Here is a 19,337-nt window from a genome sequence, read left to right as displayed (position 1 = left end):
AGAGAGGAGCTGGCAGGAGTGGCACGCGGCACCCCGTGTTCTAGCCTCCCAGCTCCCCTGGGACACGGGTGCGGCAGCTGCCTCCGGGGACTGATGGCAGAAGCACGAGTCCAGCCCAGAGGAACCAGAGGGGTGGGGCAGGTGGCACCCCACCATGGGGTCTGTCTGACCAGGGCCCAGCCCTGAGACCCAGAGGGGGGTGAGACAGGGCACAGGGGGTGGGACCCAAGAGCCCTAGGGGTCTCAGGGGTCTCAAGACCTGAGATCAAGTCCCCAGGGCTCTCAAAATGGGGGGCAGCCCTGGAAGAGGGACCCTGAGATGGGCGAGGGTAGCCCTGAGACCCAGGGTGTCCCGAGACCCCGGAGTGGATTGTTTTCTTCTCTGGCTAGGGGACATTTGTGCCTTCACCTGGCCTTCAGCTTGATCCGAGGGCTGCAGGTTTCAGGGTCCCCAAGGCAGGGCTCCCAGCCAAGCGTCTCAGCAAGCACCAGGACTCTGACGGCTGGGGCACCTGTCCCCGTCTGGGAGCTGTCTCCCCCACACTCATGGGGACCCTGTGACCCAGACGCGCTGCCCAGAAGGGTCCCCGTCTGCATACCGGTCAGGCCACTCCCCACTGGGGGTGCCCCTGAGCCTGCAGGGGCGAGGGAGGCTGGGTCCTGTCCTGCAGAGGGAGGCCCAGCACCCAGAGCTGGTGGCTGCAGGCACGAAGTCCTGTGCTGGTCGCAGTGACACTGGCTAACAGTCCCTGCGGTGGAAGTGGGAACCCCACTCCGGGGACGCCCCACATGCGGCCTGTCCCTACGGGGCCACCTCTCCTCCCAAAGGGACACAGCTTCAGGTCACTGCCTCAGCCCAGCCCTGAGCCCAACAGCTGCATTGCTGAGCACCAGGCGGCCCTACCCAGGGTCCCTAGAGTGGCCCCACGGCCTGCCCTGCTCCTGGTGTCTTCAATGACCCCGGTGTCCCCGGTGACCGAGCATGCCCCCTTCAGTGCTAGGCAGAGCACCACGGGACATGGCTTGGGGCCTCGCGCCCTTGGAGCCCCAACCTGGCCTGGTCCCCCAACTTCCCTGGCGTGCCCTGGCACACTCATGATGCCAGCTCCAAGCCCCCTGTGACCCCCACCTGGCCTCTTGCACACCCACAGCTGGGAGCCCGGGAGGACACACTGGGTACGGCCGCACACCTGAGGCCCTGATTCCAGCCCGGTCAGGGGTGGTGAATGTGGGGGTTGCCTCACGCTCCAGGGTCATAGGGACCAGTCCCCAATGGGTGCGGGGGTCAGATGGGGAGGGGTGCGGCAGGGAGCGCAGTCCGGACACGCCCTCTCTGCACCATGCACTGGAGGGCCCCTCACTGAACACGCACTGCCCAGTGCCACTGGCTACACAGGCGGCCGGGCAAGGTGGGCACAGGCGGGGCACCGAGCAGGGTGCAGCCACGGGGGCCAAGTCCTGGGGGGTGCAGGCGTGCTGGGGACGCCCAGGCGGAAGTGGAGAGGCCACTCCAGCCCCGGGGCGAGGAACCACCCACTCCGCATCCGGGCGTGGGGGGCTGGGCCGCAGGGCCGCGAGGGGGGATGGAAACACGGGTGGCGCCCACGGCCTCCCGGCACCTGGGGAGGCGGACAGAGCGGGACCACGTCGGATACAAAACTGTAAACACGAGTCTTTAAAACGCCAGAGGCCCCCACCAGGGGCCCCGGGCCCGGGCCTCCGCCCCCCATCCCCCCCTCCCAGGCCGCCCGCGGGGCCAAGGCTCTGCGGTCCGAGGGATTCCTGAGATGAAGAGGCGGCCGCGGGGGCCGGCGCCCCCGGCCGCGCCCTCGGGGCCGGCCCGTCACGTGTCCAGCGCGTCGCGCGAGGGCGAGGGCCCGCGGGGCCGGCCCGGGGGGCCGTGCAGGGGCGCGGGCGGCGGGCCCGGGTTGCGCTGCGGCGCGGGCGGCTGCAGCTCCAGGGCGAGCGCGGGCGGCGGGAAGTCGCGCACCTGGCGCCGGTACTCGAGGAAGGTGCAGGCCTTGGTGGCCAGCGCCACCACGTTCTTGCCCACGAAGATGGCCGAGACGCGGCTGTCGCGGAACAGGGCCATGTTGGCGGCGCGCGCCAGCACGGCCACCACGTTGACGGTGGCGAGGCTGAGCACGGGGTAGAGCATCATCTTCTGCGGCGCGATGTGCTCGCCCTGCATGCTGACCTCGCTGAGCGCCACGCACGGCAGCACGAGCAGCAGCATGTAGCAGTAGAAGAAGGTCAGGCCCTCGGCCCACAGCGGCAGCCCGGTGCGCGGCGGCTCCCACAGGTTGGCCTGCATGTCCAGCAGGTCCAGCAGGTCCAGCGCCACCCAGAAGAGGCGGCCGCGCAGGTCCTCGCGCTTGCGGAAGGTGCGCACGTACTCCATGCGGTCGAGCGCCACGAGCAGCAGGAAGAGGCCCGGCACGCACACCGACAGCAGCAGCGTCAGCGCCTTGCGCGCCACCGGGTCGGCGGCGCCGCGCCGGCTGGCCTTGTAGTTCTGGAAGATGAAGTAGAGCTTGATCTCCAGCACGAAGATGTACAGGAACCAGAGGATCATGGCGTAGCCGCGCTTGGCCGTGCGCACCTCGGCGCCCACCCACACGGCCACGTAGCGCAGCACCAGCAGGAAGCACACGTCGCCCACCAGCACGATGATGCACACGCCGATCTTGCGCGGGCCCTGGTTCTGCTCCACCAGGTACGCGTCCATCACGGCCATGCTGCCCATGATCACCAGCGTGGTCAGGCACACGTGGCGCCGGTCCGGGGGCGGCAGCACCATGGTCGGCCGCCGGGGCCCGGCCCGGGCGCGCGCGGCCCCCACGCCAGGCGGGACGCGGCCCTGCGGCGGCGGCGGCGGCGCTCAGCCCGCGGGCATGGCGCGGCGAGCCGGGAACCTGCGGACACCAGGGCACACGGTCAGGCGGGGCCTCCAGGCGGCGCTGCGGCCTCCCGCCGCCCAGCCACGGCGCGCGCGGCTCCTCCCCGCGCGCGTCCCCGCCGGGCCCGGCCGCTGCGGGCCGCTCCCCGCGCCCGCGCCCGCAGCCCCGCGGGCCCGGCACCTCCTGCCCGCGCCGCGCCCGCCCCCCAGAAGCTGGAGCACTGCGGCCCGCCCGGGCGCGCCTGGACCGGGACCGAGAATCCAATGTCGCCGTGATGGGGCCGGCCTGCCCGCACACACCCCCGCAGCCCAGGGGCCCCCGGCACACGCACGGAGCCCCGCTGCTGACGCGCCCGCAAAGGAGGGTGGGGGTCGCTCCCGGTCCTGCTCTCGCGCACCCTCTCTTCAGCCCGCGCGCACCTCGGCCAGGACGCCCGCCCCCCTCCTCGGGCTGCAGGGCTGCGGCGGGGCGGGGGGGCACCCTTCCTCGCAGCCTCCTCGCCCCGTCGCTCCGGCCACTCGTCACGGAGCAGTCCCGGCCCGAGCTCCAAGGGGGCCCCGCACCCGTCCCCGGCTCCGGACCGGCCTTCCCGGGATCCCGTCCCCACCCAGCGCCTCCCACCCGGGCCTCGGCATCCCGCTCCCCCCACTGCGCGCCCAGCCGCCCCCCGGCCACACCCCCGTGCCCACCGGAGCCCGGCGCCTAGGGCCGCCGCGCCCCCCGCTCGGCCTCCCCCTGCAGCCCGCCGCAGCCCGGGCCCGCGCCTACCCGCCGCCGCCGGCTGATGCTGCGCCGCGCCGGGCGGCCCCGCCGAGCACTGCGCTGGGCCGAGGCCGCGCTCCGCCGCGCGCGCGCCCGCCCCGCCCCGCGCCCCCCGCGCCGCGCCCGCCAGCCCGGAGGGGCCCGGCGCCCCGCCCCTCTGCAGCGCCGTTGCCTCGGCAACCGCTCCGCGCGGCGGCGGGTGTGGTCTCCCCGCACCCCCCGGGCCCCGGCGGCGCCCCCCAGGTGAGCCCGCAGCGCCCTGAGAGGCCGGTGCTATCCGAACCCGGAGGGCCGCGTGCGGCGGGCGGGGGGAGCGCGAGCCCGAGCCCACCCGAATCGGGGACGGGATGCAGGGGCTGTCTGAGGGGGGACTCCGGGCTGCGGGGGCGGGGAGCGGCGTGAAGCCGGGAGAGGAGGCGCTGGGAGATACCGAGGGGCGTCCTCGGGGTGGGTGGATGGGGCCTCCCCCACCCTTGCCTTCCCCTGAAAATCTGTAACTACTCTACCGTCCAGAACAGAGACGGGTCACCTCCCCCAGGGAGGCCTCCACACCTCTCCCAGGAACCCCGGAGCACGCCTCAGTCTGCAGGGCACGGCGCCCAGCTCCAGCTCGCCCAGATTCGCTTCTCTCCTGGTCGTGGGGGTCCCCCGCTTTCTGCTAATTGTACTGCACTGGCTTTTGTTGCTCTGCCTGGGCTCGGGGGCCTTACCCTGCAGTATTCGGAGGCTATTCGTCATTCTGCTCAGGGCCACTGCTGGCAGTGCTGGGCTGACCCAACCCGGCTGGCCATCCGCGGCGTCTTGGATTTTGAGAGCTGCGGGGACTTCTCAGCCAGGCCTGTCTGGCTTCTTCTCACACACTAGGACTTCCTGTGGCCTCTGTCCACCGTCTGGCCTGGTGCCTGGTCCAGGGGCACACTGGGCCCCGGTGGAGGGCATGGCACATCAAACCCAGCCATTAAGAGCACTGCAAACCATGGTGCCAAAACTAAAGGTGAAAAAGTCCATTTCATTGTATTTTTCAGTACAATAAAGACCGACTAGTCTTGGTCTTTATTGTACTGAGCAAGCCTCGGCTGGAGAAACTTGTCCAGTGGGCAGGGCGCTTGTTGCATGCGGCGGACCCCATTCCATCCCAGCACCACAAAAAGTCCCTGAGCCCCACCAGGAGCAGTCCCTGGGTGCAGGGTGCAAGACAGCTCTGGAGTGCCTGACTTATTTGTTTGGGGGCCACACCTGGTGATGCTCAGGGCTTACTCCTGGCTCTGCACTCGGGAACCACTCCTGGCAGTGCTTGGGGAACCATATGGGATGCCGGGGATGGAACCCGAGTCAGTGCAGGGAAGGCCAAGCCTCTCTCCTCTGGCCCCTCAGGGTGCCGGGTGTCAGATGCTGAGGCCCCTCCCCAAGACACAGAATAAAGTGCACGTGTGAGGAGCAGAAAGAGCTCAACAGCCAGGAATAGGATTTGCATGGACCCCCGAGCACAGCGAGTGCAAAGCTGATCGCAGTGCCAGGAGTAGCCCCTGAGCAGTGCCAGGAGCCAGATCGGTCAGTCAGTCAGTCAGGTGCACACTTGGACACACACTCTTGGAGGGTGACACGGACATGCAGGGCGGGGGAGGCGCTCAGCAAGGGTTGGTTGTTGCCAGGTCCCCACATCAGTGGACAGTATGATTCTTCACGCAAACCTAGCAGGCAGGAGAACAGAACAAAGCCCCGCCAAGCTGACTTTGGGGCTCTTCCAGAACCCCAACCTGGACCAGTCCTGCCCACGAGTCAGAAACGAACCCAGCCTGAGGCTGAGCTCTAGTAAGGGAGCACTGGTGTCCACAAATGCAGGGAGCACCCAGGGTGTGGCATGGGTCCCTCTGCATTCAGCCCAGCCCCTCAGCAAAATCTACCCACGTGAAATCAAAACACACAAAAATAAGCAAATACCCGCTCCCAGGAGGCTCCCAGGAATGCAAGGCCAGTGCAATGTGTGCAAGCCATGCTGGCACTCCCTAGTGGCCGAAGCAGCAAGGTCCCAGATGCAGGGCGGCATCGTCCACAGGAAGCGGTTCAGCACACTAGCAGCGGAGTCCTGCCCTAGAGGCCAAGAAAACAAGGCGGCCCCCTACTCGGACACACACGCTTTGTCCTGAGTGTGTCGGCGGGCGGCCATTCTGCCCGCTGCGGGCAGGCCTCGCTGCTGCGCTGCAATAGGAAAAGGGCATATACGGAAACTAAAACTCTGCGTGGGAAACGGTCTGGAGAAAATCCCAAAGGTTCTACAAGAAACGCCTGGACTAGGAGCTAGAGGCGAGTACAAGGGGGTAGGGCACTGCTGTGCAAAGTGTCACCCTGGGTTGGATCCACAGCACTGCCAGGAGTGACCCCTGAGCACAGAGCCACGAGTGATCCCTGAGCACAGAGCCAGGAGTGATCCCTGAGCACAGAGCCACGAGTGATCCCTGAGCACAGAGCCAGGAGTGATCCTTGAGCACTGGCAAGTATGCTAAAAACAACAAAAAGAAAGAAAAAAGAGGGAGGAAAAAAAATCTAGTCTTTCTTCATTAAGGACTTAAGGTTGTGGAAATGCAGCGCAAAACCCGAATTCCATGCTGTCCTGCACACAGTAGGGCCAAGCACACTGTACTGCAGTGTCCCGGGGACTGGACACTTCACTGTTCCATGGGGGGTGCACTCAGCACTTGGAGGGCAGCATCTCGGATCTGATTCACGGCCTCACTCCTGCAAGACGGGGGCATTCCTGCTATTTCCAGGACCCAAGAAACACTGAACGGCTGGGGCTGGGGAGATGGCGAAGTGGGTAGGGCACTTGCTGTGCATGCAGCCAAACCAGATTGGGTCCCAGAACCCCGTAAGGTCCTCTGAGCCCACCAGAAGTGAATCTGGAGTGCAGAGCCAAGAGTAAGCCCTGAGGGGCCAGAGCGATAATACAGTGGGTAGGGCTGGCCACGAGCAAGCCCCTGGTACCCCTAGGTGTGGACTGAAAACAAAAATTGAAATTAATAATAATGATTTAAAAAAGAGTAAACCCTGAGCACAGCAGGTATAGCACAAAAGCCAAAATAAGAGAAACAAACACTGAACTGAAAAGGGAAACACCCTCTTCTCCCTTCCTCTTGCTGCCATGGGCGTGAGGAGGGGGCCCAGGTTGGCTCTTGACCTGGTTGGGAGTCCCAGAGATCTCACCCTTTGTCACTGGGGATCCCCAAAGTGGCAACGCCCACCTATCCAGAGTCGGGGCTCCTCTGCTGTGTGCTTTTGTCATGTCAAAAAGCTCCTGCTGAGGAGCTGGGCAGAGCTCAATGGCTGAGCACAGGCTTTGCTGGGGGAGGGGCCTTGTCAGATCCCCAGACCACCTGTCCGTCGAGTATGACTGGGGGACCCCCAAGCACAGCTGGGGTAGCCCCTGGGCACTGCCTGTCTGCCCGTACGGCCCCAAAATAAAAATAAGATTAAAAAGCTTTGCCTAACCGCGTCTCAAATTCCCTCCACAACTTAGTTTTGTTCCACATTGAGATGGCTGATCCATTCGTGTGAATGTCCAGCATATGGAAGAAAGCGGTTCGCTGTGAAAACTGACCCAAAACAGATCTGCTGCTGGGGCGGGAGACGGGACGAGGGTTGAGGAGTCGCCACTGAGCAGAGCCAGTAGCTCCAGAGCACTGCCCGAAAACTGGCCCCAAAACAAAATGATGTACTGGGGGGTGGGGGAAGCAGCGCCCTCCTCCAGTACCCACGGCTACTGGCTTCTCAGAGACACCCTAACCCAAGGGCCGACAGACAGGGGATGCAGCTGCCTGCCCAAGACACCAAGGATGGGTGGACACCCCTAGAGCCACCTCTCGGACCCAAAACGGTGAGGGGGCACATCTCGGCACCATCAGCCCCAAGTCTCAGCCATGTCTACTGCAGGTCCCCAGGGTACCAGGCCAGCACCCTACTGGCCACATTTCCAGTCTCTGTTCTGTGGTCACTGCTGTGCCAGCCACACAGTAGTGTACGCTCTGCGGGAAGTTTCCTAACTGACCCCCGCAGATCTTCCAGCCAAGTTCTTTCTGAAACCACGGGTCATCCCGAGCTCCTTGCATCTCTCCAGGGATCTCAGATGATCGTTGATCTGGCAAAGCCCAGTGGGATTCTGGGAGGAACGGCAGCGCTGACTCGTCATGACCCGGGCTGGCCCTCCATGCACTCTCCCATCCAGCAGCGGGGCCTGCTCTTGAGTTTTTAGGGTTGGGGCTCTTTTCTCCCTCTGGCCTTTTGAGTCCCACCTGGCAGTGGCAGGAGCTACTTCCAGCTCAGTGCTCCAGGGTCACTCTGGGTGGCGCTGAGGACCAGGAGGTGCCATCAGTCAAACCCAGGATTGCTGTGTGTAAACTTGTGCTTAGCGCCTTGTTTCCTGCCCAGCCTCTCAGGTTCGACTTGATGGTGTTGTAAATACAGTCGCTCTCCTGGGCCCTTGGAGTTGCTCGTCACCATGAGCTAAAGCCCAGTGGCCTCCTGCAGACCACGCAGCGAGCAACCTCACTCACCTGTCCTAACAGCTTCTGTGGGTTCCTTGGGATTTCCTGCAGAGGCCACCCCACTGAGAATTCAGTTTTACTCCTTTCTTTCCAGGCTGGATGTCCTCAGTGTCTTCTGGCCCAACGATGGTGATGGTGACTTGGACACACCCTCACCACACTGCTGCTGCCACCACAGCAGCCTAACTACACAATTTGTCAAGAACCTCTGCAGTGGGACTGAAAAGACTGCACAGTGGGAGAGGCTTTTGCTCTGCACGTGGCCAACCTGGGCTCAATCTCCGGGATCCCTTATGGTCCTCTGAGCATTATCATGAGTGATTCCTGAGAACAGAGCCAGGAGTAACCCCTGAGCATTGCCAGTGTACCTCCCCTCCCCCCCCCAAAAGGAAAATCTCTGCCGCCTCGTCCCATATATACCCAGATCCTTAAGTTTCTGGATCACATGGCCGCAAATGTGGCTGTGCAATCCCTCCAAATTCCACAATACTGAAATTCAAGTAGCAGAGTGAAGGATAACATTGGTTTGCCCTTTCTTCCCGGCTGCTGTGTTTGTTGATTGCCCTCCAACCTGTCAATTACGTGTCTCCTGATCAGACTCTCACTTGTAAATATTATCTTTCTCTTCCCCGTAATGTCCTTTGCATGGTTATTCCAGAGCAATTGCTTTCTGATGGATACAGGAAGACAGTTAAAAAGACAAGCCTGTGGCTTGGGAGTTGATTGGCTCCAGAAATTACTACCTCCTGGACATCTGCCCTCTCGACTTAGGCCTCAGTTGCCCTTACTTCCCAGTTCCCCCAAAGCAGGGTCCCAATGAGGGACTGGATGAACCCAGGGCAAGCGGCGAGCTAGCTACCCTGGCATCAAAATGGGCCAGGCTAAAGTGCCATAATGCTTAACTATAAGTTAAAAGCTTTATCACGGACAAATTCTGTCATGATACAAAAAGTAACTAGATTTGGCCCCTGCTGGGGTTAGGAATTATTGATCCAGCGTAAGCACTGTAGTCTGAGTGTATGGTGAGATGTCCCCAGGAGAGTCACCCTAAAAGTCTGTAAGTGTGTCCATACAGACTGGCAAATATTAGGAAGTAGAATTAAAGATGTTAATTAAGTTGCTGGTTTGAGGAGAGGAGAAACACACCTTAAGGGCTGTTTTGCCCTCGTGGGCTGCAGGTGGTCAGGAAGACTGGAAAAACATTTTGGTTGTTTTTCGATGAATCCAAACGTGCGTGGGGAGAGAAGAAAAAAGAGTGGCTGCAGGGAGGAAAAGGAAGAAGAGTGAGGGAGGGAGAGACAGAGATAGAGATGAATACAGTGGGAAGAAAGAATTGCGGGGTTAGAGAGACAGAGACAGTTACGGAGAGAGGTGGAGAGACAGAGAGAGAGAGACACACAGGGAGACGGTGACAGAGGGACGAGTAGATTGAGTCTGAGGAAGACTGAGGGAGAGATAGAGACGGGGACAGAGAGAAGAGACAGAGGAGGAGGTCGCGAGTTAGAAGGCTGAGAGCTGAGAGTAAGAGTGGCTGGGGAGATGGAGAGGAGCCACGGAGAGTTGTAGAGCGAGTTAGAGAGACGGTTGGAGAGCTGGAGACAAGACACTGAACAAACAGCAACTAACCAGCATCCAGCTTGGCCCTCGTTCTTCCTTCGTCCAAGGCAAGAGCCGTCCCGAGTGGGGAAGGGCTCGAGAGCACCTAACGCGGGCGGGCGGGCGGCGAGAGAGCCACCCAGAGAGCCTGGAGCATCCTTTCATGTGTAATCCCCCGCAAAAGGAGAATATGCAGCTCCAGCCTGAGCGGGCCTGGGGGCAAAGGGGGATTGTCACAGGAGAGCAGGAGAGCACCAGATTAGATGAGACAGTGACAGAAGCCCACTGAGCCCACAGAAGGCTCAACAGGCAAGGAACAGATTAGTACATCCTCAGACTTAAGGTTGTGAGACAAAGCAACTTTCACAAATTTTCTTTTACTAAGTATCTTTTGATAATTCCTCTAACCATTTGGTTCTAACAAGTAATATGTAACAAATTATTGCGTGCCTGCTAAGAGGGCGGGCTTGGGGGCAGTTGGAAAAATGGAGACAACGGTAGAGAGGTCACTCAGGCACTCAGGTGTTGGGATTAGTGTTGGAACATCAAAACCTGCAGCAACTGTATTATGAACAACTTTGTAAACCATGGCGTTTAAATAAAGTCAAAAGAAAAAGCCTGCGGCTGGAACGCAAGCGCAGTGTTGGGCAGCCGTGGAGCGGCGGGAGGCTCTTGTTTGTTCCCAGTCTCAGGACAAGGAGGTGGTCTGGGCTCTTGAGGAGGCGCCTTAGATGAGCGTACCAAGCAGCACAGGTCTTCCGTTTTATGACTCTTACTTAGCTGCTCAATTTGGTCCAGGCAAGGTAGGCACATCAGAAAGCAGCAGAGTCACGGCATTACACGGGCTAGGGCTCCTGCCTTGCACGTGGCCAACCCAGGTTCCGTTCCCAGCACCCAATATATAGTCCCTAATCCCTGGGCACAGAGCCAGGAGTAAAACCTGAACACCGCAGGCTGCGGCTCCCAAACAAAAATAAAACCAAAAGCAAACAAAAAAAACCAACCTGGGGTCAGAACAATAGCACAGTGGGGTACGGTGCTTACCTTGCACATGGCTGCCCAGGGTTTGATCCCCGGCATCCCATAGGGTCCCCTGAGCACCGCTAGAAGTGGTCCCTGACATAGCGCCGCACAAACACAAATACAGGAAGGTAACAAGAAGCAGGTGGTGGAGGCCGTGGAAGAGTAAGGGCCCTTTCCCTACTGACCTGCTTTTTATATACTTTGTGTATCCTGCCCCTTAATTGTTTTAGCTATGTGATTGGCCACACCCTAAAGTCATCCGATTAGAACAACCAATCGAGTTGTGTATGCAAATGAGTGCCGAGTTGTGGAATGACCAATCAGAGCACACATACCCTAATATGGCCATACAGGGGGAAAGTAATCCACCCTTATGCAAATGAGGCCCGAAAGACAACCAATCAGACCACATATGCCCTAATATGGGCATGTTAAAAACCCAGCTCGCCACATTCATGCTTATAGGTCCTGTAGGATGACCAATTAGACCTCGCATGCAACTTAGCGTGTAGTATGATTCCCCGGAGGGTCCGACCCGTCCCCCCTCTTTCTGGTCCCTCCGTGGACTTAAGCGAGTGATGCCCTTGAGCCAGGTAAGCAAATCCCCTTCACTGGGCTGCGAATGTTGACTTCCACTGCTGTTTGCGGGGTGTGACCTCTTTAATCAGGTGCAAAAGTGACTCCACAGAGAGACAGGACCGTATTTGTCCCAAAGTGGACATACGTAGGCAAAGGGGAAAAAATCTCCATGCTAAATCTTACACCATGCACAAAATCTCAAAATGAGTCATAACTCAAAAATAAACATGAAACTATTTTTTTTTTTTTGGTTTTTGGACCACACCCAGTGATACTTCGGGATCACTCCTGGCTCTGCACTCAGGAATCACTCCTGATGAGCACTTGGGAGGCCGTAGGGGATGCCGAGGATAAAACCTGGGTCAGCCACATGCAAGGCCAGCCCCTTACCTGCTGCACGCCCTCCAGCCCCCTAAAACTCCAAATCTTTTACAAGAAAACCTGACTGAAAACCTTCATTAACAAGATGCTTTTAGATGTGACATTTTGGATTGACACCAAAAGCACAACCCATGAAAAATACATGTATCAACTGTGCCTCATCCAAGAACTTCAGGGACAGGGAGTTAGATGGGCAATGTGCATGCAGTGCCCGCCTCTGAAGCCCAGCACACCCTTGAGCACTGCCAGGGGGGATCCTGGTGGGTTGTGGGTGTTACAAGCTCAAGCTACAGGATCAGGTTGCATTCATCACAGGAATGCAAATACAGTCCAACACAGAAAAAGCACCAAGGTCATCAGTGTGACACCCAGTCTGTGGCAATAGAGGGGCGAGAGAGATGGTACAGTGGGTAGGGGGCTGGCCTGGGTTCGATCCCCGGCATCACGTATGATCCCACAAGCACTAACAACAGGAGTAATTCCTGCCTCCAGAACCAGGAATAATCCCTGAGCACTGCTGGGTATGGCCCTAAAACAAACAAAAAAAAGCAGAGGAGGAAGTCTTTGACAGACCAAAGCAAAGCCTTTGACCGCACACAAGCTCCAAAGAAAAGAAGGAAGAACATTTCCAAAACCATGGGCAGGGAGGGCGCAAAGGGCTGTGCACAGGTCAGCACGCAGGATGTCCGGTTCCACCCCTGCAGCTCCCAAACAAAACAAAACCCAAAGAGTCAGTCACGCCTCAAAAGCAGAGTCCTCGCCGTCTCCAGGCCTGGTCCTTACTGGAGACACAGAACTGCCCATTGTCTGGGGGAAGGCCACCTGCTGGCCGATGCCCAAAGGAAAGTGCAGTGGTCAAGTCTTGCCACACTGCAGGCCTGAGTCTCCTCCAGCGGGTGGGCCTCGGCAGCACAACTCTGTGGGACCTGGGACGAGGCTCAGACCAGAGCAGGGGCAGGAACTGAGAATGGGCGAGAGGAAGCTGGGCCCCTGGGATGGACAGACATGGTGGGTGGGACAGCCAGCCGAGGGAAGGAGAGGCAGGACAGTTGGCCTCCGTGGGGGAGAGGGAGTGGAGCGAGAACACGAGGGCAGCGCGTGTCTTGAACTTGGGCAACCCCAGTTCCATCGATGCCCAAGCACCACTAGGCGTGACCCCGCAACATAAGAACTAGGAACATGCCCCAACCTGCTCCGCTCAGAAAGAATTAGGGGATGCTCAGAGATGAGGAGACGCCCAGAGGGCGGAGCGAAGGCTCTCTTAGAGGAGGTCCCAGTTCTACCACGAGCACCACCGTCGGGAGCACTCAGGCAGGATCAGGACAAGCCCTGAACAGTGCTCGGTGTATTGGCCCCCAAAATAGGGGTGGGGTCCCTTGTTTCCTACTAGCCTGTCCAGCACTCTCTAAGCTGTATGGCACAAACAAACAAGTGTCGGGGTTCCTTTTCACATGGCAGACAACGAACACCGGAGGTGCCCCCGAGGGCTCTGGGCTGCCAGGCAATAACGGCTGGAACGCTAAACCCTGAGCAAAGGTCCCAGCATGGAGGGTGGTCCGGAAAGCGACAAGGAGGGACACTGGTGGAGTATAAAACAACATAACATGAGGCTGACACACAAGGACAGTAGATACAAGGGCCAGGAGGATTGCTCCATAGCTGGAAGCCTGTTTCATGGGAAAAGGGGAGAAGGCAGCTGGGATAGAGAAGGAATCACTAAGAAAAAGATGGCTGGAGGAATCGGTCGGGATGGAGATGTGTGCAGAAAGCAGATAAAAGACCAAACATGGCAACCTCTCAGGGTCTGTATTGTAAACCATAATGCCCAAAAGTAGAGATTGATTATGGGGAATCATGTCTGCTACGGAGGCAGAGGGAGGGCGGGAAAAGGGGGCATACCGGGGAGATTGGTGGTAGGGAATGTGCACTGGTGGAGGGATGGGTGTTTGATCATTGTGTGATTGTAACCCAAACACGAAAGCTTGTAACTATCTCACGGTGATTCAATAAAATAATAATAAAAAAAATAAAGGAGAAAAATCTCCATGGCAAAAAAAAAAAAAGGGGGGAGGGACACTGTCCGCATCCCTCACTACTCCCAGCAGCTATGCCAGGCCCATGGCAGGAGGGCTCAGGTGGCCTGTGCCTGGGGGCTGAGAGAAGTGGGTCCCTGCAGCAGCCCTGAGTGGGGGCCGGCCGCTCCTGCCTCCCGCGGGGCCCAGTGGCTCCCAGGAAGGCCAGCAGCAAGGCTGGTGGGCCCCAGCGTGCCCTGCACCACCCGGGCCACGAGGGCCCACTGCAAGGCGAGTGCATCCCGGGCCCTCTCCAGTCCCTCTCACGGGCGCGCCCCAGGGCTCTCTGGGAGCCTGCGCAGAAGCAGCCCCAGGCTCTGCACCCCGAGGGCCGGGCACATCCCCCGATCCCCACACAGGCGGCTCTTTGTCGGCCGAGCTGAGAGCAGCCTCGGGAACAAAGGCCACCCTGTCCACGCTGGCCTCCCCCTCGGCCCCAGCCCCCGCCAGGAAAGGCGCGAAGCCCCCTCCAGGTGCCCATCTGGCGACATCCCACCCCACAAGCGTGCAGCACACACACGCACACGCACACACGACACACAGGACACGGCACGGGGACAGCGGGGGGAGGGGGGCGCAGGCAGCCAGGCCTGGACACGCCTGTGACAGGCCCAGGGAGGGCAGCCTGGCCCGGCAGGAGCCACTGGGAGCTGCCACCAGAGCGTGCACGTGGACAGAGCCCGGCCCCGAGCCCTCCCCGAGCAGGACAGCACGTGCCTCAGCCTCAGCATCTGGACAGCAGGATCCAGAGGAGGCCGGGCTGGGCTCCCGCCAGCCGGGCCAGCTCTTGGCGACACTGTCCCTGCAGCTGGTGCAGCACCGCCTCCAGGCAGGCCTCCCGGCTCCTCAGTGCCTCGATCACCTGGGCTGCCCGCAGGCCTGGGCCCTTGGATCCTGCCGCCTCTCGCCTCACAAGCCGGTAGGGCCCGAGGGGTGGGATGGGGGCCCCGGCCTGCTCCCAGGCCTGATGCAGCACTGCCAGCTCCTGTCGCACAGCCTCCTGCGAGACGCGGTGCCAGACTGTCCACTCAGGGCCCAGGGTTCCAGCCTGCGCGGCACACACTGGCCTCAGGTGTGTGCCCCCCATGGAGGACCCCAGCGCCCCGGGCCCAACCACCCCGCCCCACCTCCGGGGCCGCACTGGGCACGGAGAGTCAGCTGCCGAGGGGGCGCCCCCACATCCTGCCCATCCGGCCCTGCCCAACCCCAGCAAGGTCCCTCACCCGAGCCTCCCAGGCTGCCCGCCGCGTCTCGGCCGCGACCCGAAGCTCTTCGTGCAGGGCCCGCAGCTCCTGCGACAACAGCTCCAGCTCACCGGGCGCCCCCGTGGGGATCCCGGGCCGCGGGGCGTCGGGGGGGCAAGTCCTCAGCACAGTGTCCTGCGGAGAGAAGCCCCCACCCAGGCTGTACCACAGGCTGCCAGGGCCAGGGCTGTGCGGGGGCCGGAAGGGCTCGGCCACACCCGGCAGCCTGAGGCACGGACACGGCCGTGTCGCATGAGGGAAGAGAAGGCGGGTGCCAGCAGGGCTGTGCCCACCGCCGGGGAGCCCCAGGAGCCCCCGTGCTCACCGCCCACTGCCAGAAGACCAGTTGGTGGCGCCTCCATGCCACGGCGGCCTCCAGGCGCATGTTCTCCTGCTCCAGGCTCTGCAGCAGCTGTGACCAAGGGAAGCTTCGCGCTGTGGGCAGCTCAGAGCCTGCCCGTAACTCAGGACCCCAAGGCAGCAGAGAGGCTGTCCTGCGGGCTGCTGGCCACACAGAGCTCTGGAGGGGCCATGCTCAGGGGAAGGGGGCGGGGAGCTGGGGCACCCCTGCAACAGGAGCCACCGCCAACCGGCACGGGGCCTGGCGCCCAAGATTGGGGAGGCCCTGTCCACAGGGCAGGTGGAGCCTGGAAGCTCGGGAGAAGCCCGGGAGGGCCATGAGACAGGGGGTGCAGCCCACCCTCCCCACAGTTAAGGGACCCCACCAACAGGCGCATGCAGAATGCGGAACAGTCCCTCGCCCGCTCACCCCAGGCTGCCACCCGCCTCTGGGGGTTCCCTCGGCAGCCCCTGCTTGCTTCCAGCTGAGGCACCCACAAAAGCAGGCAGAGCCGGGGCATGCGGGGATGTCTGGCAATGTGCAACAACCACGCAGGCTCATGTGGGCCCTGGCCAGGGAGTGGGTGCCCCTGAGGGACCCCGGGCTCTGAGCCGGATCTCCCGGGTGCGTGTGGGCCCTCGGCTCAGCCTGGTCTCCTGGTAGTGCATCCCTGCTGGGCAAGCAGACCCCGTCCGCCCTGGAGAGGCCAGTCCCAGGCAAGCCCTGGAAGGTCAGCAGTATGGGGTGACTCCCAGGGTCCCTGCAGCACAACAGCCGGAGTCTGCGGCCCTTACCTGCTGGCCGTGACGGGGGTCCCTGAGTAGCTCCGTCTCTGTCACAGACAGGTGGCCGAGGACCCGGTCCCCGTGGCAGCCCCGGGTGTAGCTGTGAATCTAAAACAGGCCACAGAGGTGGCACTTGACAGCGCTGCCCACCGAGGGCCCACTGAGAGCCCTGCAGAGGGAAACCCAGGGGGATCCCCAACCCCTTCTGGTCCCCAGTGAGGTGACAGGTGGGGACACGACAGTCCCGGGTCTATGGGGAGGGAGGTCTCCCCAGTGGGGCAGGCCAGATCAGTTCAATGCTCAGTGACAGCCCCAGCCAGAGACCTCTGGACACCGACGCCCCACTTCTGCGGGGGCACCGCCGTGCTCCTCCACCCAGGGCTGCCTGGAACTCGGCTCCAAAGCGCACACATGGCCAGCGGGGCAGCTACCTTGGCCAGCAGGGCGCACTGCTCCTGCTGCATGGAGAAGAGGCTGCGCCAGCGGAACCGCAGCTTTCCCATCAGCCACTGCAGCTGGCGGATGTCCACGGGGCCATCTGCGTCCACACTGGGCGCGGGAGGGCCGGGGCGGGCCGGCGCCTCACACTGCAGGGGGGGTCAGGGTCACCAGCGGTCCCCACACGCCTTCGGGAGAGACCAGCAGAGAGGAGACAGGGAGGCGTGCCCGTGCCCGAGGGGCGCCGGGACCGGGAGACCCCCGGGCAGCCCCAGGCCTGGCCCCAGAACCGGAGGCCAGCAGGTGGCACCCGAGTCCCGCCAGGGTCCGGGCCGGCTCGCTCACCCACCTGGCACACGCACAGCTCGTCGCCCAGCCGCAGGCGGGAGCGCTCCAGCAGCTGCTGCAGCAGAGGACCGCGGGCCAGCAGCCAGGCCAGGGCCAGCAGCAGCTCCCGGCTGCCCTGCGAGCCATCCTCGGGGAGCAGCGCCAGCGCCCGCCGCGGGTAGCCCCGAGAGCGCAGGGCGGCCTTCGCCAGGCGGGCCTGGGCCTCTGCACACGGGACGGGCAGCTCAGCGGGATCGCGCGGGGCAGCGCCGCCAGCCGCCAGCCGCCCGCCCTCCCCGCGCAGAGGCCCCGGCCCGGGGGGAGGGTCACTTGCAAGGGGACCGGGACGAAACCAAGATGAGGCCGGGGACTGACTACCGAGGGGGGCGGCTGGCGTGCCCAGCGCGGGGAAACCCGGGGCCACACTTTACAAGAATGGGCGGGGCCAGCAATACTCCCGGGGCGTGGCCTGTTGATGGGCAGGCCGGGTGGGCGGGGCCTCCGGGCCGAGCCAATCGCGGGGCGCGGGCGCGCGGCGGGGCGGGGCTTACCTAGAGGCGGCGAGGAGCCGGGCGCCGGGTGCGGCGACAGCACGTCCGCGAGCAGCCGCCAGAGCGCGGGGGCCTGCAGAGACCAAACTACGGGCGGTCAGCCGAGGGGTTCTCCTCGCGCCCGCCAGGGGCTCCCGCCGAGACCCAGGCCCCTGCGGCGCGGGCCTCACCGCCTCCGGACGGTCGAACTTGGCTCGGCGAAAGATTTCGGGGCTGGGCCCGGCGGGCAGCGCCCGGCTCAGCGCGGCGATAGTTTCGGGCAGGGCCCCGGCCCCGTTCGATCGGCCTTCGCGGCCCCGCGGCCGCCCCATGCAGCCGGCCCTGGCCCCCTCGGACTGCCCGCCGCCGCGAGCCGGACGCCCGCGCCCAATCGCGGCGCTGGTCCCGCCTCCGCCGGGCTCTCGCCCAATGCCTGCGCGCGCCAGGACGCGCCTCCGGCCCTGTCCAATCAATGGCCTGCGTCCCGGGCGGGCTCTTCCGGGAGGCGCGGACCAATCGGAAGACGGCGACCCCGCCCCGCCGCCTCGGGCCCCGCCCCCTGCGCCCGGCGTTTGCAGACCGCTGCACCTGGCGGCGGCTCCCCGCCCAGCCCGCCTGGCCCGCTGCTCCCGGAAACTCCCGCCGTGCGTCCCGGGCCGGCTCTGCACCCCCCTCCGTGCCCATGTCCCCGCGCCTTCGGCTTCTGGCGCTCCCTCCCCCTGCTGCACCCACCGGCCCCTTAGGAAAGTAGCTCGGGCCTGCTTGAGAGCTCAGCGCACCTGTACCCCTAAGAGACGGCACAGGGGCTGGAGCGATAGCACAGCGGGAAGGACGTTTGCCTGGCACGCGGCCAACCCAGTTCCGATTCCCAGCATCCCATAGGGTCCCCCGAGCACCACCAGAAGTAATTCCTGAGTGCAGAACCAGGAGTAACCCCTGAGCATCGCCGGGTGTGACCCAAAAAGCAAAAAAAAAAAAAAAAAAGAGGCGGCACAGATGCAGCACCGGGGGCCGGGGCGGCGGGGGGAACCCCAGGAGAGTCCCTGGGCGCGTGCCCCAAGCTAGGGCGTGCGGGCGGAAACCCCCCCCCCCACTCCCAGCGGCGCCGCCCTTTGCCGCTCGGGCTCCCATGTACGCCCAGTCCACCAGCCCTTCAGCTCAGACAACACCAGCAGACTCCTTTCCTCACGGAGCTGGGGACCTCCCCGGCCCCGCCCCTCCCAGCGTGGGACACTGAGGCACATCCCTCACCCCTGAGACCCTCAGGCCCGCCTTTAGAGCAGCCTCATGGCAATCCTGCCCCACTCACCACTGGCCTTTGGTTTCTGTTTTTTGTTTTTGTTTTTGTTTGGGGGGGGTCATGTACCTGACAATACTATTCCTGGCTATTCCTGGTTATTCCTGGCTCTCAGGAATTACTCCCAGGTGCTCAGGGGACCATATGGGGACCGAGCCTGGTACCGGGACGGCCTGTGCAAGCAAGCACCCTATTGCGCTGTAGTCCCTAAGCCCTGCCCTTTGGTTTGTGAGCCTGGGGTTCCACCCCTGACCTTTGCTCCGTTGAGGCTGGTACCTGGCACAGGTGCCCGCTCCATGACACTCACCCCACAGGGTCCTGGGGACGAGCCCAGGAGCCAAGACAGAGCTGGAGAGCCGGGTCCTGGGGAGGCCAGGACTGGGGGGTGCACTTGGGGGCAGGACCACTGGGAGCTGTGGGTGGGTAGGGGGTGGAGGGGAGCCATGGGGAGTCACCAAGAGGTCAGGGGGCAATGGGTTTGGTGGGAGCCACCTGGGACGCCACGGGCAGGCAGGATCCACAGGG

General features: G+C 62.7%; 2 protein-coding genes across 2 annotated transcripts; both read right to left on the bottom strand.

The window, feature by feature from the left end:
• Nucleotides 1–1,740: 1,740 nt before the first annotated feature.
• Nucleotides 1,741–15,210, bottom strand: TMEM121 (transmembrane protein 121). The gene is made up of 2 exons (XM_056113684.1): nt 15,075–15,210; nt 1,741–2,915 (listed from the first exon to the last, which is right to left on the bottom strand). The coding sequence occupies exon 2, from the start codon at nt 2,798–2,800 to the stop codon at nt 1,844–1,846; it is 957 nt and encodes a 318-aa protein (XP_055969659.1). The 5' UTR covers nt 2,801–2,915; nt 15,075–15,210; the 3' UTR covers nt 1,741–1,843.
• On the bottom strand, nt 14,537–17,858 carry TEDC1 (tubulin epsilon and delta complex 1). The gene is made up of 8 exons (XM_056113682.1): nt 17,707–17,858; nt 17,537–17,609; nt 17,008–17,210; nt 16,652–16,807; nt 16,230–16,328; nt 15,421–15,507; nt 15,075–15,230; nt 14,537–14,899 (listed from the first exon to the last, which is right to left on the bottom strand). Exons 1-8 carry the CDS (start codon nt 17,845–17,847, stop codon nt 14,576–14,578), a joined length of 1,239 nt encoding a protein of 412 aa, XP_055969657.1. The 5' UTR covers nt 17,848–17,858; the 3' UTR covers nt 14,537–14,575.
• Between the last annotated feature and the right edge of the window lie 1,479 nt (nt 17,859–19,337).

This window comes from Sorex fumeus, unplaced genomic scaffold (assembly GCF_029834395.1).
Source record: "Sorex fumeus unplaced genomic scaffold, SorFum_2.1 ptg000022l, whole genome shotgun sequence".
Classification (NCBI taxonomy): Eukaryota; Metazoa; Chordata; class Mammalia; order Eulipotyphla; family Soricidae; genus Sorex; species Sorex fumeus.
Note: the sequence above shows the minus strand (reverse complement) of the source record. Positions and strands in the feature narration are given on the sequence as shown.